At 32.5% G+C, this 14,559-nt stretch overlaps 1 protein-coding gene across 1 annotated transcript in view; it reads right to left on the bottom strand.

The window, feature by feature from the left end:
* LOC107867258 (serine carboxypeptidase-like 17) overlaps positions 1-1,976 on the bottom strand; it is a 59,065-nt gene extending 57,089 nt beyond the window's left edge. Inside the window, exons 1-2 of the mRNA XM_047411105.1 lie at positions 1,608-1,976; positions 1,373-1,518 (exon numbers count right to left, since the gene is read on the bottom strand). Coding sequence (XP_047267061.1) covers positions 1,373-1,518; positions 1,608-1,747 — 286 coding nt within the window. The 5' untranslated portion in view covers positions 1,748-1,976. The remainder of the gene's footprint in view (positions 1-1,372; positions 1,519-1,607) is intronic.
* Positions 1,977-14,559: the final 12,583 nt, after the last annotated feature.

The raw sequence follows: 14,559 nt of genomic DNA, 5'->3' as shown, positions 1-14,559 counted from the left end.
ATCAGCTCAATCGGACAAGAAACGAAGCACGAATCGCAATTTGAAGTTGACAGCTGTGGCTGAAATTTAGGTGCGAAAATCAGCTTTGTTTTTCTCTCTTTGCTGCTGAAAACTCTTTTTTTGTGATGGTGAATAAGAACTAAAAAGATCAATATATATGCCCCATAGTAATGGGCCTATGGGCACTAGTGGATTGATCCAAATTGAGCCCCATTTATCCATATAGGAAGGAAAAAAATCCAATAACCCAACATTAAAATGTGAGAGCATAGTACAAGAGCAAAAACAGCAGAGTAGTAACAAAGTTCTTTCCTTTTGAAGTTCAGACACGTAAAAGACGGAGAAACGAAGTGAAATTTGATACTCACTTAGTACTAATCCGACATCCGGAATTAGTTTCAATACATGTACAAATGCTTTTCAATGTATTCTAAGAACTATGTTGACAAGAAATCACAAATAACGATGAATCTAGTTACCTCGTGAAGGAACTGATATGCAAGATCACTTGATTGTAAATCAGATGATTATAGAGCTGATGGAGTTGTCGCTTAGGAAAATCCAGTGCCCACGGGAAAGTCTACGGAAATAATGCTAGCCGCCTAAAAATTGCATAATACTTGGAACATTTTTGAATTGTGCACAAACTTTATGTACATTACGATGTACAATTTCAGAATCAAATACTCTCACCTGTCCATGAGTAAGGATTCAGTATCATTTTAGGCAAACACCCATTGTACTCCACTGGCTCAAACGTATTGGTCCTTCACAATTCATAGTTAAAAAGTTCAGAAAAGCAACTTAATATGAGCTTGTAAAAAGCAAGAAACTTTTATGATTCAAATCAACTAACGCTTATTTAGTGGCGTTCTAGTCTAAGTTGTCACTGATTCGACCCAAAATCTTCTTCCTAATTATCTTGAAGCGTGATCAACAACAACAACATACTCGATGTAATCCCACAAGTGGATTCTAGGCAGGTTAGAGTGTACGTAGGCCATACAACATACCCATTGTAATCACCTCTACCCCATACTCCTTCTGCCCAACTCTACCTCTCCTCCTACCCACCACTGCCAACCTCTTACACGTGTACACTATTGCATCTACAATTCTGCATCTTGTTCTAGATATCTTCTTTCCTAATCTCAACTCTCATGGTATGTCCACACATCCATCTCAACGTACTCATTCTTCAACTTGCATAGTTCTTAACTGACCAACACTCCACCCCATACAACTCTATAGAACTTACCTCACCTCCTTATCACACAGCTTGAAGCGTGATCAAGAGGTGTAAATCAAAGGTTAATCACATCTTTTACATTATTAGTGAAATTTAACACAAACATAAACTCGAACGACATACCAATCTCATATATAAGGCCAGATAAAGCAGAACAACCAGGGCCTCCTGTGATCCAAAGTAGAACAGGGTCCGATTCTGGATTCGACTCCGACTTTATAAAATAGTAAAACAGTTGTGCATCTTCATGATCACCAACTCCAATATACCTGGAAAAGTAATTTTTATGATCATACGCGGTTCTAATTAACTCTTAACTTCAAAATGTACACTTATTATTTCCAGTTTAACTTCTCACCCAGTTTCAAGTTCAAAAGGAAGTGGTCCTTGAAATCCTGGAAGAAACTTCACTGTTGAACCAGCTGCTACAGGCTGTAAACAAAGCTCTGCTACAACAAGAACTAAGAATAAATAGTAACATAGTTCTGTTTTTCCCATATTTTTTGTATTACAAAGTTTTCTTAAAGCTAAAAGTTTGTCATCCTACAGATGGATAAGCATTACTGAAAAAGTACCGAAGAAAACAAAAGACAAGACGCAAGAAGTTGTAGTTAGATTTTTCTTCGTTATTATGTTGTTCACAGAGAAGTATTACAATTTCTTTATTTTTTTTTGTTTTTTCATCGGTAATTCATATTCAAGCTCAAAGGAGCAACCCATCCACTGCACCATATGCTTTGGTGGTGAGAAGTATTACAATTACTAGTATAATAAGCATGAGTAGCCGACAACTGAGATTAAGCAAGCGGTTGGCGATTGTCATGATGCTTCTGATAAGGATATTTTTATAATTTTATATTTTTATTTTTATTTAATTATTTTAATCTTAGTTTTAATTTATTATATATTTAAAAATTATATAGAAGGTATTATATAAATATAATTAAAATTATTTTGAGATACATAAAAAATTTTGATTTACTTGAAATTTCATCAGTGCAATATAAATTGGCATATGTTATTTAAAATTTTGTAAAAAATAATATAAATCACAATAATACAACATAATTGAGATACATTATTTAAAAATTTCGTGAAAAATAATACAAATCACAAATAATTATCAAACTAAAATATTTGAAAGACGCATAAAAAATTTGCTCGACTTTTCAAATTTTATCGATGACGTATAAATTGGAATAGAGAGAGCATTACTTGAAAATTATGTAGAAAGTTGTATAAATCATAATATAATTAACAACTTAAAATATTTAAAACTATATAACAAATTTGATTAACTTTCTCAAATATTTCATCTATGTCACATAAATTAAAAAAACAACATATTGTAACTGAAAATTATGTAAAAGCACAATAAATCAATAACTAATAACGTAAATATTTTAAAATATCCAAAAAAAATTATTGACTTTTCAAATTTCATCTATACTATACAAATTGAGATAAAAACGTAACATACATTGAGCCTGTGCTGGCACAGGCTCCAATATCTAGTATATACACAACCATTGCCCTTAGGTCGTTTGGTGTGAGGTATAAGTTATAATAATTTCAAATAAAATGTACAATTATTTTATTTCATGTTTGGTTGGAGGTATTAGTTAGTCAAGTTATATTAAAAGTATAATGAAATAACTAATCCCAAAATTAATTATCTCAGGTAACTTATTTCCAATCAAACGATCCATTAGAGTCCTAGTAGTTGCTGCTAATTAACCTTTTAAGAAACTTAGAAGATATTTGGGACTCTCCTATAAATGTAACGCTAGATTAAACTAAGTTAGTGACATTAATTAATAGCTAAACCTTGTCACTAATATGCTGATTTGTACCTCTATCAATTACATCCTCTTATCACAATTTATAGACATTTAATTGAATATAAAATTTAATGATGAAATAAAAACTTTTGAAATTAATATTTAATGATGACATCCAATTAAGCTGACCTGTCTTCCTGAAAATTAAACTTTTCTGAAATTGTATTTGACCATAAATAAGTGAAGTTGTTTTTAACTTTTCATAAAAGAAGTAAAAGTTAAGAAATTCACTCGTTTTCATTTTTTTAAATATAACTTAAAATTTTTTTTGAAATTCTTATGGCCAAACACCACTTTTACAATAAATAAAAAATTCTGAAAAAAAAATCTTATGACTAAATGGGGCCTAAGTAGAAGTATATATAACGTGTAAAGTTAAACTATTATTAGTTAAACATAATTACCATTTTAAAGATCTATTAGAAGGAAAGTATGCTAGCTAAAATATACTCTCTCATGTCATTTTATGTGGCACACTTGTTTAGCTCATTCAAAAAAAATAAAAAATGACAATTTACTTCTTTTTTTTTTTAACTCTTGACAAATATTTGAAGATTGTTTTAGATCACAATATTCAAAAATCTTTATTTTTTTCTAAATATTATATCAAGTCAAACTGTGTCACGTAAAATGAATAAATAAAATATATTTATTTAATTAAAAACAATACACCCACTTGGATTTATGACAGCCTCAACTAATATAGAATGGATGAAGTACATCTTTAATTTGAAATCACAAACTTAAATTTTTTAATTAATTGAAATGAAAAGAGTACAATGTCAATGATTCAAATTACATCAATTATATTGATTCATGTAAAAATAAACTTAAAAAGAAAAGAATTTAGTGTAAAAAAATAAGGAAAAGATACACACACAAACAAAAAAAAACATGAAAGAAAAATAGAAAAAATAAAAAAACAGCCAAGTGGAGCAACATAAGTCATAAAGAATAAAACGTTTGGTGAAAACTATCAAATAGTATAATTAATACAACATAAAAAAAAAAAAAAAAAAACCCAAGAAAGTACGAAACAATTTTCAGCCTTAGAATCTTGTCGGTATTTCTTTCTTTTTTTTCTTCTTGCCACCGGTGGAAAAGCCATTATTTTTTTAATTAGTGATTTTAAATTTGAGTTGTGAGTATAAAAAGAAATTTAATAGAAAGTATTTATTTTAAATGAATTTTATGTGGTAAGGGTTTAAATTAGTTGAACTCTAATATAGATATCAGATTCAAATAGAAAATTACAAAAAAAAAATTATAAATTGATGTTTTGATGTCTGATAATTTTGAAAGATTTTAAATTTTATTTATAGCCAATTTATAGATTTTATTATTTCAATAGATTAAGTAGATTTACAATAACAAATAAATTTCCATAGCAGGACCGATATAATAATCTGAAAATATAGTAATAATATGTTATTATAGCTTTAATTACACTTGTAATATATACACTAACGAGTAACGACATGTAAAACCTAAATTCATTCTGCAAAATAATATTGCGTAAATGTAACACGGGATTAATACGATATCAATTTGAATTCATACAACTGACTCTATCAAACATTTGGAGGTAATTGGACATTGATAATTAGTGAAAAAGTATATTTGATACAAACAACAAAAATAAGTTCAACACTAATAATTTTATCTTCTTTATCAAATTAAATTTTTGTTTTAGTTATCTTCTTATAAAACATAAATTTTGTACACAGTTACTGTATCATTATTTTACATCATCACACAATATTAAGATGCTATTATCCTTTTTTTTTCTAATTAATTTTCTATTTCTGAAATTAATTTTTTTCTCCTCTTCAAAGTTAGTTTCATTATGAACATGGAAACCTTTTTATGAAAAAATTTAGGTGGACTTACTACCTCGTTGATGTACATATGCAACCAAGTTAATATGAAACCTATTATCCTCGTTGATGTTTGAAATTGCTTGTTATTTTCCCAAGTTAATAACTTAAATGATCATTTAACTTTAGATTTTTATTTTAAAAATTCACTCAACTTTGAACTTTACTTAAAAAGTCAGTCAATTTTAGATGTTTTACTCAAAAAGTCACTCAATCCATTTTATTACTTTTTTAAACTAAATTTTGTTTATGTGAAATTTCTTTTATAATAAAATTTGAAAAATATAAAATATCCATTTAATACAAAAATATATATTTTTTTTGTTTCATTTCATATGAAACATTTATTTGAAATCTGTCCCCAAAAAATATATCAGCTTTCTATAATTAGAAATAATTTAACTTTAAAATTTTCATTTTGCCGTTAATGATTTGTAGTCGAATACTCGCTCCCGATTATTTTACTTAGTCCTTATAATAAATATTAAATGTTTTAGTTTACTTACCCATTTAGCAAATCAAGAAAATCCTATAAAATCTTTCTCATAGTACCCTTCGTATTAAATATAATTACATAAAATAGTGACAGTCAAATTTAGAGTTTCAAAACTTAATTAATAGAGTTAATTTAGTAAAATATACATCTAATTAATTTTTTTTTAAGAAATATGACAGATCAACATGGACAAATAATAGAAAAGAGAATGAGTAATTGTTAAGATTTATTTTAGAATTTAGATAGCACTTTTTTGTCTAGTAGAACAGTGTAACATGAATGGAGAGATACAACTTTTGAGTACCTAAAAGAAGGCCTTCAAACAATTAATGCCCTTCCACCAAAATTTGGCTATTAGAAAGAGTTTCTTTGGCTATGATCAATAATGAGCAAGAAGAAGCAAAATATAATCTTTTTGAATAAAGATGAACTGATTATATACAAACCAACATGAAGTGGTAAAATAAGAACCTAAAATAACAAACTCCTGCAACAGTGGAAATAAAATAAATTTTAGAATATAAACAGTAACATAAACACCATTACCACAACAAATCAAAGTGTAATTCCACAATTAGGGTTTGAAGAGGGTAAGAGCTGTGTACGCAACCTTATACTACCATAACCTTTATAGGTAAAGAGACTGTTTCCGACTCTTTGACAACCCTCCTTTTTTATTCGAACTTGGGACCAACAATATGAGCATGCTCACACAGGGCATAACACTAAATTAAACAAATGTAACAACTCCACCCCCTCAAGCTAGATTGCCGGTGTTAGAAGTTGTACAGTTAGCCATAGTTATGTACATAACTCTACTAGGTGGTGGTATAATTGTGAGAATTTAAGTAAAACCCCAGTTGAAAGTCTTCACAGGTCATGATCCTTTTTTCTCCCAGCATACCTAGGTGAAATTTAACTATACAAATCACAAAAAATTTAATCTCTAATGAATGGCATAAATAAATCCCATATCCGTGAAGGACGAGAACTCTGGGCTCCTTATAAGGCATGAAAAATCCTCAGGGGCGGCTCTATGGTTAGGCCAGATGAGTCTGTTATGTCTATGCTATAAAAGTTGTTTGTCCCAACAGAGCGAAAATTTGAGTAATTCTTAAAGATTGTTTGTGCCTACGTAACAAAAGTCTGCCTATAGAACCAACAAAGAATCCGCCTCTGGATTCTTCAATGTTGTATTTCGCCATGAATTTGTATTTTATCTGCGACAGCCAACGTCCTAGCTAGAGAAATAATACCACCACGCATATGTAGAGCCTTAAACTCACTACGGGGTACTTGAAGCTATGGTCATTTCGCCTTTACCATTCATTGATCCGTCTTCTTCGTGGAATCCCATATTTGTTAAGAAATATAATTGCGAAGTATGATTTTCAGTATTGAGTGATCAATAGCCTGAAAAAGGTTATTCTTTACTTTGAGATTCTTTAACCTTAGATTGTCCAACTGTGTCATTTCTGCTTCTAGCAAAGAGATGTCAGAGATGTTAGTGGATGGCTCTTGCACGCCAACAATGAAAACTGGTCAATACTCCTTAGACCTAGGAAAATTCTCTATCAACATGCTCTAATAGTCGTAATGACCATCAATAACAACATACCTAGTGAAATTCCACAAGTGAGTTCTAGGGAGCATAAAGTGTATGCATACCTTACCACTACCTCGAAGAGGTAGAAAGACTGTTTTTGAAAGACCGTTGGTGTCACATCCCTATTTTTTCCGTCCCAACCCCACTAGGGAGTTGGTTTTAGAGAAAATGGGTTTTTCCAATTAAAGTGACGTTTTGAAAAGAGATTATTTGTTTTACCGAGTCGCCACTTAGAATTGAGTTTGGGTGTTCCAAGTCACTTTATTGAATCCCCAATCAAAAGGAAATGACTCTTAATTTTTGGTCTGTGATCTAGAAATTCGGATAAAGAATTCTATTGATCGGAGGCAAGGTGTGAGGCACCTCTCGAGTCCCGTGATTCTAGCACGATCGCTTTAATGACTTAAGTCTGGCTTAAATTAATCTTTTATATATATAATATTTGTTAGCCTAAAGGTGATTTCTATCCTGCTTTTATTTATTGAGAATTTATCAAAAACTGCCTTGATGCGTGGCTTACCGATAGTAGTACTTTTCGGCCTTATCACGAGTTTTGGCATATTTTTCGCGTCTTTATGGCATTTATGGATCGTCCCCGTTTTCCCCAATTCTGAATAAGATTTTAATATGTTTAACATCTATCAATCCCCATTAAATCGGCTTTAAAATGATATATTAATTTTAGTATAACGAATGATCAGTAGTAGAGTTTTTCAACTTCATCATTAACTTTATCTTGTATGTTAAACTCTTAATTTTCTAAAGATTAAGAATCTAAATCATTCTTTTATGAATTATGAAAAAGCTCTCAATGCTGGAGTTTTCAAAACTGATTCGCTACTCAAACTTCTTAATTTTTTTTTTCATGCTAATGAAATGGTTAAAAAAAAAATTTTAGTGTATATAAATAAAGCATTACCGAAATATGCAACTTAAGACCTTATAAGAGTTTCTTTTATTTTTATTTTTTTTTTCAAGGCAAATATTATCAACTTTATTCTAAGAAAGGCAAATAAGTGTAAATTCAAGACACACATATCCTAATAGGCTAGGCGATTAATTTATTATTAGTCTATCTTTATTATTATTACTAAATCATGTTTGGGGTCTTCCTGTTAAGCTCCATCTTTCACGTTAAAATATCTAAACAATATTTTATATCTCAAATAAATAAAGCTAATTTATTATCTCATAACAGTAAACAAGCCACTTTTTTTTTTTACATGATAGGAATAAGCATATTATCGTTTGAGACCAAATACATTATCTTTCAAGTAATGATAACCTTCTAAATCTCAAAGGGAAAATTATGTTGTGGGGGGCAGGGGTTACATGCAAAGTAAGTAAGTGTCCCACTGACTCAACTATTAAAATGGTAGTACTAATATTTAAGTAAACATAGCATGTTGCATTAGCCAACAATGACGGTGATTAAAAGCTTATAACCATTTCTTTTATTTATTTTCTTTCCCATTCTTTTATTTCTATTCTGCTTCTCTTCTAATTTATTCTTCTGTCTCGTTTTTCATTTTGTTTACTATTTATTCTTAAAATCTTATTTTTCTATATATAGTATGAGTATCATCATATAGTAGAAAATTTAAATGCATAAATCAATAAAGAGCCTGTTAAACACCAAATCTATGCGTAAAATATGAGTGCTTCCTAACTTAAACATATAGCTCACATCAAGAATAAAGACTAACATAATTAATCAACCACACATATTAAATAACGTAACAAATCATCTAGATAACTTTATTTATAATTTGATTTACAATAAAACTTATAAAAATAAAAGTGTTGGATCGAATGGGAACCTGTGTGGTAGCAAAGTTAAAGTAAAAGTAAGAATGCCTTCACCAAAAACTCAAAATAGGAACTTCAATCAAATTCCAATCTACAAACTATTTTAGAAAACTCTCTTTTTCACTGCTTGTTTTTTTTTTTTTTTCTTTACTGTTTTTGCTTTTCCTGTCTTTTTCCGTTCTGTTTTTATTTTTCTACATCTCTGTGTCTTCTTCTTCTTGTTTTTCAATGTCCTCCCTTTTTTTTGTTTTGTGGGTTATATAATGGGCATGTGTAGTGGCTACGTGAGTGTGTGGGTGCATGGGGAGTTGAGGGAGTAATGGGAGAGATATAGGTATTAGTGGGGTGGTGGGTAGTTTCGGATTTGACTCTATTATTATTATTATTTTTAATTAATAACTTAAATAAAATAAAAACGATAACATTTATTTAAAACTAATAAACTATGGATACATTAAGTAGTTAGTCTTAGAAATATGTCTAAGGAAATATTAATATCACTAGATTACTTGTTTAAAATTTAAAAGAAGAAAATAAATATAGTTTAAAAAATTCTTTTTTTAAAATAAATAATAAAAAAAAAACTTATTTAAAAATGTGACTCTATGTTTTTGTAGTTTTCAAAAAATTTTAAACAAACTTTGTAAAAATAAGATGAAATCAAAATATCTAATTTAGATTAGAAATAATTAATATATATATATATATATATATATATATATATATACATATATATTATATTAAGCACTAAAATGACATAAAATATTCAGTTTGGTCAAAAATTAGGTGTTTACAGTCGGTTCAAGTGCAAGAAATCTAGATTAAAAAAAAAGAATAAAACAATGAAGAAAATATAACAACTAACGAGGGGATTGTGCAAAATCTACACAAAACAACAACAAAATAGTGCGAATAATCGAAATACAATAAAAAAGATAGTAATGGATATTACAAGCAGGTACTACAATACTATAGGTAGTGCAATGGTAAACGCAACAAGCCTAAGGCTCCATTTGTTTTTTTTTTGTAAGATTCAGACGTCTGAATTTGAATGCACATCTGAATGATTAAAATGTTGTCTCTAGATCTAAAAACTGAATGATTACTACTGTTTGTTTTTCAACATCTGAATGTATAAAAAAAATTATTTGTATACATAATAAAATAAAAAATACAATTCAAATAAAAAAATAATTATATTAATAAAAATATGTAATTTAATACAACAAAATTATTATTATTTGATTGAGAAAAATATTTATGTTTGTGCATGATAGTGGAGATGACTTATAATGGTGGTTGTAGTGACAATGATTGATGTTAGTGATTAATAATGTTGGTGGTGATAATTGTGATGGTTGGTATTGTAGTGACTGTTATGATGGTGGTGGTTGTTGTTGTGATGTGACGTTTCTTGATGTTAGTAGTTTAAGGTGTTGATTATGTTGACTGAAACATGAATGCATGATGATTGACGATGTGTTGGTGCTAGTTAGACATGTTATTTGTTGTGATGGTGGAGATGGTTGTTAGTAGAGATAAATTGTAGCGATGGTACTAGTTGAAGTGGTGGTAGAGGTGGCGTTACTAGTGACAATGATGGTGGCGGCCAAAGAATGTGTAGAGGTTGTGATGTATTAGTGGTAGTTAGTGATGGTGCTAGTTGTGATAGATAAGTTGGTTGGTAGTAGGGATTGACCAGTAGTGGTTGCAGATTGTGGTGTTGTTGACGGCCGTGGTGGCAGTGAATATAATTAGAATAAAAGAGGTAGTAGGTATGGTAGCGGTTGACAATTGTGGTTGGTAGCGGTATTTTTTGTCAATGATGGAGGTTGGTGGTGGTGGTGGGTGATGGTTGATAATGGTGACGGTGGTAGAGGTGGTTAGTGGTGGTGACTACTGATTATGAATAGAGTGGTGAATATTATCCAACACCAGAATATCCCTTCAGACCTATTAAGACTTAGTTCTAGATCTAAATGATTAACACCTATTCAGAGTTAAAATCTTAATAAAAAAAAAATACACTTAATGGTCTGAAGTCTGAACTATTTAGATTTAGAACTCTATTAAGTGCAAACAAATAAGGCTTAAATCCTTGAAAAGCAAGAACACTCCTCCCCCATTAAGCTTCTACTCTAATACGCGTCTCTCACTTCCTTTTATCTAAGATTATGTCCTCGGTAATATAAAGTTGTGTCATGTCCTGTCTAACCACCTTTTCCAACCAATACTTCTTCGGCCTACCCATATCTCTCCTCGTACCTACTATATCCAACCTCTCGAACCTCCTCACTAGGTAATTGTACCTCAGCTCTTCACATTTCCAAACAATCTCATCTTGCTTCCCTCGTTTTGTCTACCACGGGGGCTGCTCCCACCTTATCTCAAATAAAATCAGTCTTAATGTTATGGCACTTAGTATGTGATACAAAAGTGAGTGTGTATCAAGAGAGTCAAGTCAACACAAGAACACAAGAATAACAAGATGAACAACAACAATGCTAGTGAATCGAAATAGGCCACACATGGCTTCACTAGACTTCAAGGTTTACAAAAATGACAAGATGATAGAGATAACAATAACAACAACAAGCGCAACAAAGTGGCATCAACTATAGTGAATCGAAAATAGCCCCACACGGCTTCACTATGTTACCACACAAACAACAAGATTACAAAATTAAAGATAGTAACTTGACATACAATATTCAAGAATCTAAGAACCCCAACAACATGAAAGGACCCTAAGATTAAAGAATATTATCACCAAGCTCTTACTTGGACCAAGAGGAACTCAATGACCTCAAGATCCTAGTTTCTAACCAAGATTCAACCCAAGTGTCACTCCAATTGGGAACTTCGGTTTTGAGCTTCTCCAATGGAAGAGAAAAGTTCAAAATATTACAAGTCTTGTGTTCTCAAAATATCATGAATGAACTACCACAAGACTAGCCCTAACAAATGACTTATATAGTCAATTACAAAGGAGGGACAAAAGATCAAAATACCCTTGGCATTAAGTGGGTGGGTTTAGGGTGTTTTGTTGGGCCTCTTCACATTTTAATAAGTATAGGCCCTTGGATGGGCTCACAAGGGCCTCACACAAGGCCAAGGATGTGAACAAGGCTTGGAGTAGTTACAACTCACGCGCTTGGCTTCGTGTGAAAGGTCTCAAGCTAGGAATTCTCGTATCATCCTCTCCATCTTGAAGGAAATTTATCCTCAAATTCGGATCATTGCCATCCTCCACCGTGTCCACCCGAGAGAGGTCACAAACGTTGAAAGTGTTGTGCACTTGATATTCCGGGGGTAGATCCATCTTGTAGGCGTTGTCGTTGATCCTTTCTAATACTTGGAACGGGCCATCACCCCGCGGCATCAACTTAGCATTCCTTTTAGACGGGAATCTATCCTTCCATAGGTGTACCCATACCCAATCTCTCGGTTCAAGAATGAGATTTTTTCTTCCTTTGTTGGTTCGCCTTGCAACTTCTTGGTTTTTCTTCTCCAACTGCAACCTCACCTTCTCATGTAGCTTCTTTATGGACTCGACCCTTTTGTTTCCATCTAAGCTTATTACAAGATCACTTAGCAAAGGGGTTTAATCCAAAGGGGTAAGGGGGTTGATGCCGTATACACACTCAAAGGGTGTCATCCTCGTGCTTGAGTGTATAACACGATTATAAGCAAACTCAATCAACGGTACGTGCTCCTCCCAAGAAGTCATTTTTTCCTTAACCATGGACCGAAGCATAGACCCTAAGGTCCTATTTACTACTTCCGTTTGGCCATCGGTTTGTGGGTGGCATGAAGTCGAAAACAACAACTTAGTACTGAGCCTACTCCACATGGACTTCCAAGAGTGGCTTAGAAATTTAGAATCCCTATCACTCACTATGATCCTCGGAACATCATGAAGTTTTACAATATTATCAACAAACAAAGAGGCTACACTAGGCGCATCATCACATTTAGAACAAGGAATAAAGTGAGCCATCTTGAAAAATTGATCCACCACGACAAAAATACTATACCGCCCCATTTTAGTTCTAGGTAATCCCAACACGAAGTCCATTGATATATCAAGCCAAGGACGCAAGGGAGGGACAACGGGGTGTACAATCCGGGGGGTTAGAGCCGTGACTTGGCTCCTTTGCACTCAACACATTGGCCGCAAATCCGAGCTACATCCTTGTGCATTCTAGGCCAATAAAATTGTTCTTCCAAAATTTTGAGGGTCTTCTCGACCCCAAAATGGCCCATTAGACCGCTATTTTGTGCTTCCCTCACAAATAATTCTCTTCACGAACTTGAGGAACACACAATCGTCTACCCTTAAATAAGTATCCATCAAATTTGGTATAAGAATGGGAACCCCTATCCGTAAACCACCTATCCCTATCCAACTCTTTACTTTCCCTATAGATAAGAGCGAAGTGAGGGTCCTCGGGATATAAAGACTTAAGGCTTTCAAACCCCATCAACTTAGATGACAAAGTAGACACAAGCACATGTTTTCGGGACAAAGCATCGGCAACCACATTGTTTTTACCCTTCTTGTAATGAATAACATAAGGAAAAGTTTCAAGAAATTCAATTCATTTGGCATGCCGCCAGTTAAGCTTGTCTTGTGCCCGTAGAGGCTTCAAGGATTCATGATCCGTTCAGATCACGAATTCTTTAGGCCACAAATAATGTTGCCAAGTGGCCAAGGCTCTAATCAAGGCATACAACTCTAAATCATACGTAGAGTAGTTTAGAGTTGCTCCTTTGAGTTTTTCACTAAAGTAGGCAATAGGCTTCAATTCTTGCATTAAAACCGCACCTATGCCGACTTTGCTAGCATCACATTCGACCTCAAAAGTCTTGTCAAAATTCGGCAATTGTAGCAAAGGGGTAGAGATGAGCATAGCTTTCAAGTCCTTGAAGGCCTTAGCTTGTTCATTTTCCCACTTGAAAGGTTGATCCTTTTTAATCACTTCGATCAAGGGGGCGGCAATGGTGCTAAATCCTTTGATAAAACGTCTATAAAAACTAGCCAACCCATGGAAACTTCTCACTTCACCTATGGTTTTGGGGGTTGGCCAATTTTTAATGGCATCAATCTTAGATTCATCCACTTCGACCCCTCTTGAGCTCACCACAAACCCAAGAAATACAACCTCATGGACACCAAAAGAATATTTTTCTAGATTGGCATATAACTTATCTTTTCGGAGGATATCAAACACACATTGTAAATGCTTTACATGCTCATCTAAGGACTTACTATACACCAACACATCATCAAAGTAAACAACAACAAACTTTCCGATAAATGGCTTCATCACATAATTCATTAGCCTCATGAAAGTACTTGGAGCATTTGTTAGGCGGAATGGCATAACCATCCAATCATAGAGACCGAATTTGGTCTTGAAGGCGGTTTTCCATTCATCATCCGGTTGCATACGAATTTGGTGATAGTCACTCCTTAAATTAATTTTAGAAAACAAACACGAACCATTCAATTCATCAAGCATATAATCTAGCTTAGGAATAGGGTGATGATATTTTACCGTTATCTTGTTGATGGCTCGGCAATCAACACACATATGCCAAGTCCCGTCTTTCTTGGTCACTAGTAGCACCGGGACCGCACAAGGGCTCATACTCTCCTTGATATACCCTTTGTTGAG

Source organism: Capsicum annuum, chromosome 4 (genome assembly GCF_002878395.1).
Source record: "Capsicum annuum cultivar UCD-10X-F1 chromosome 4, UCD10Xv1.1, whole genome shotgun sequence".
Taxonomy (NCBI): domain Eukaryota; kingdom Viridiplantae; phylum Streptophyta; class Magnoliopsida; order Solanales; family Solanaceae; genus Capsicum; species Capsicum annuum.
Note: the sequence above shows the minus strand (reverse complement) of the source record. Positions and strands in the feature narration are given on the sequence as shown.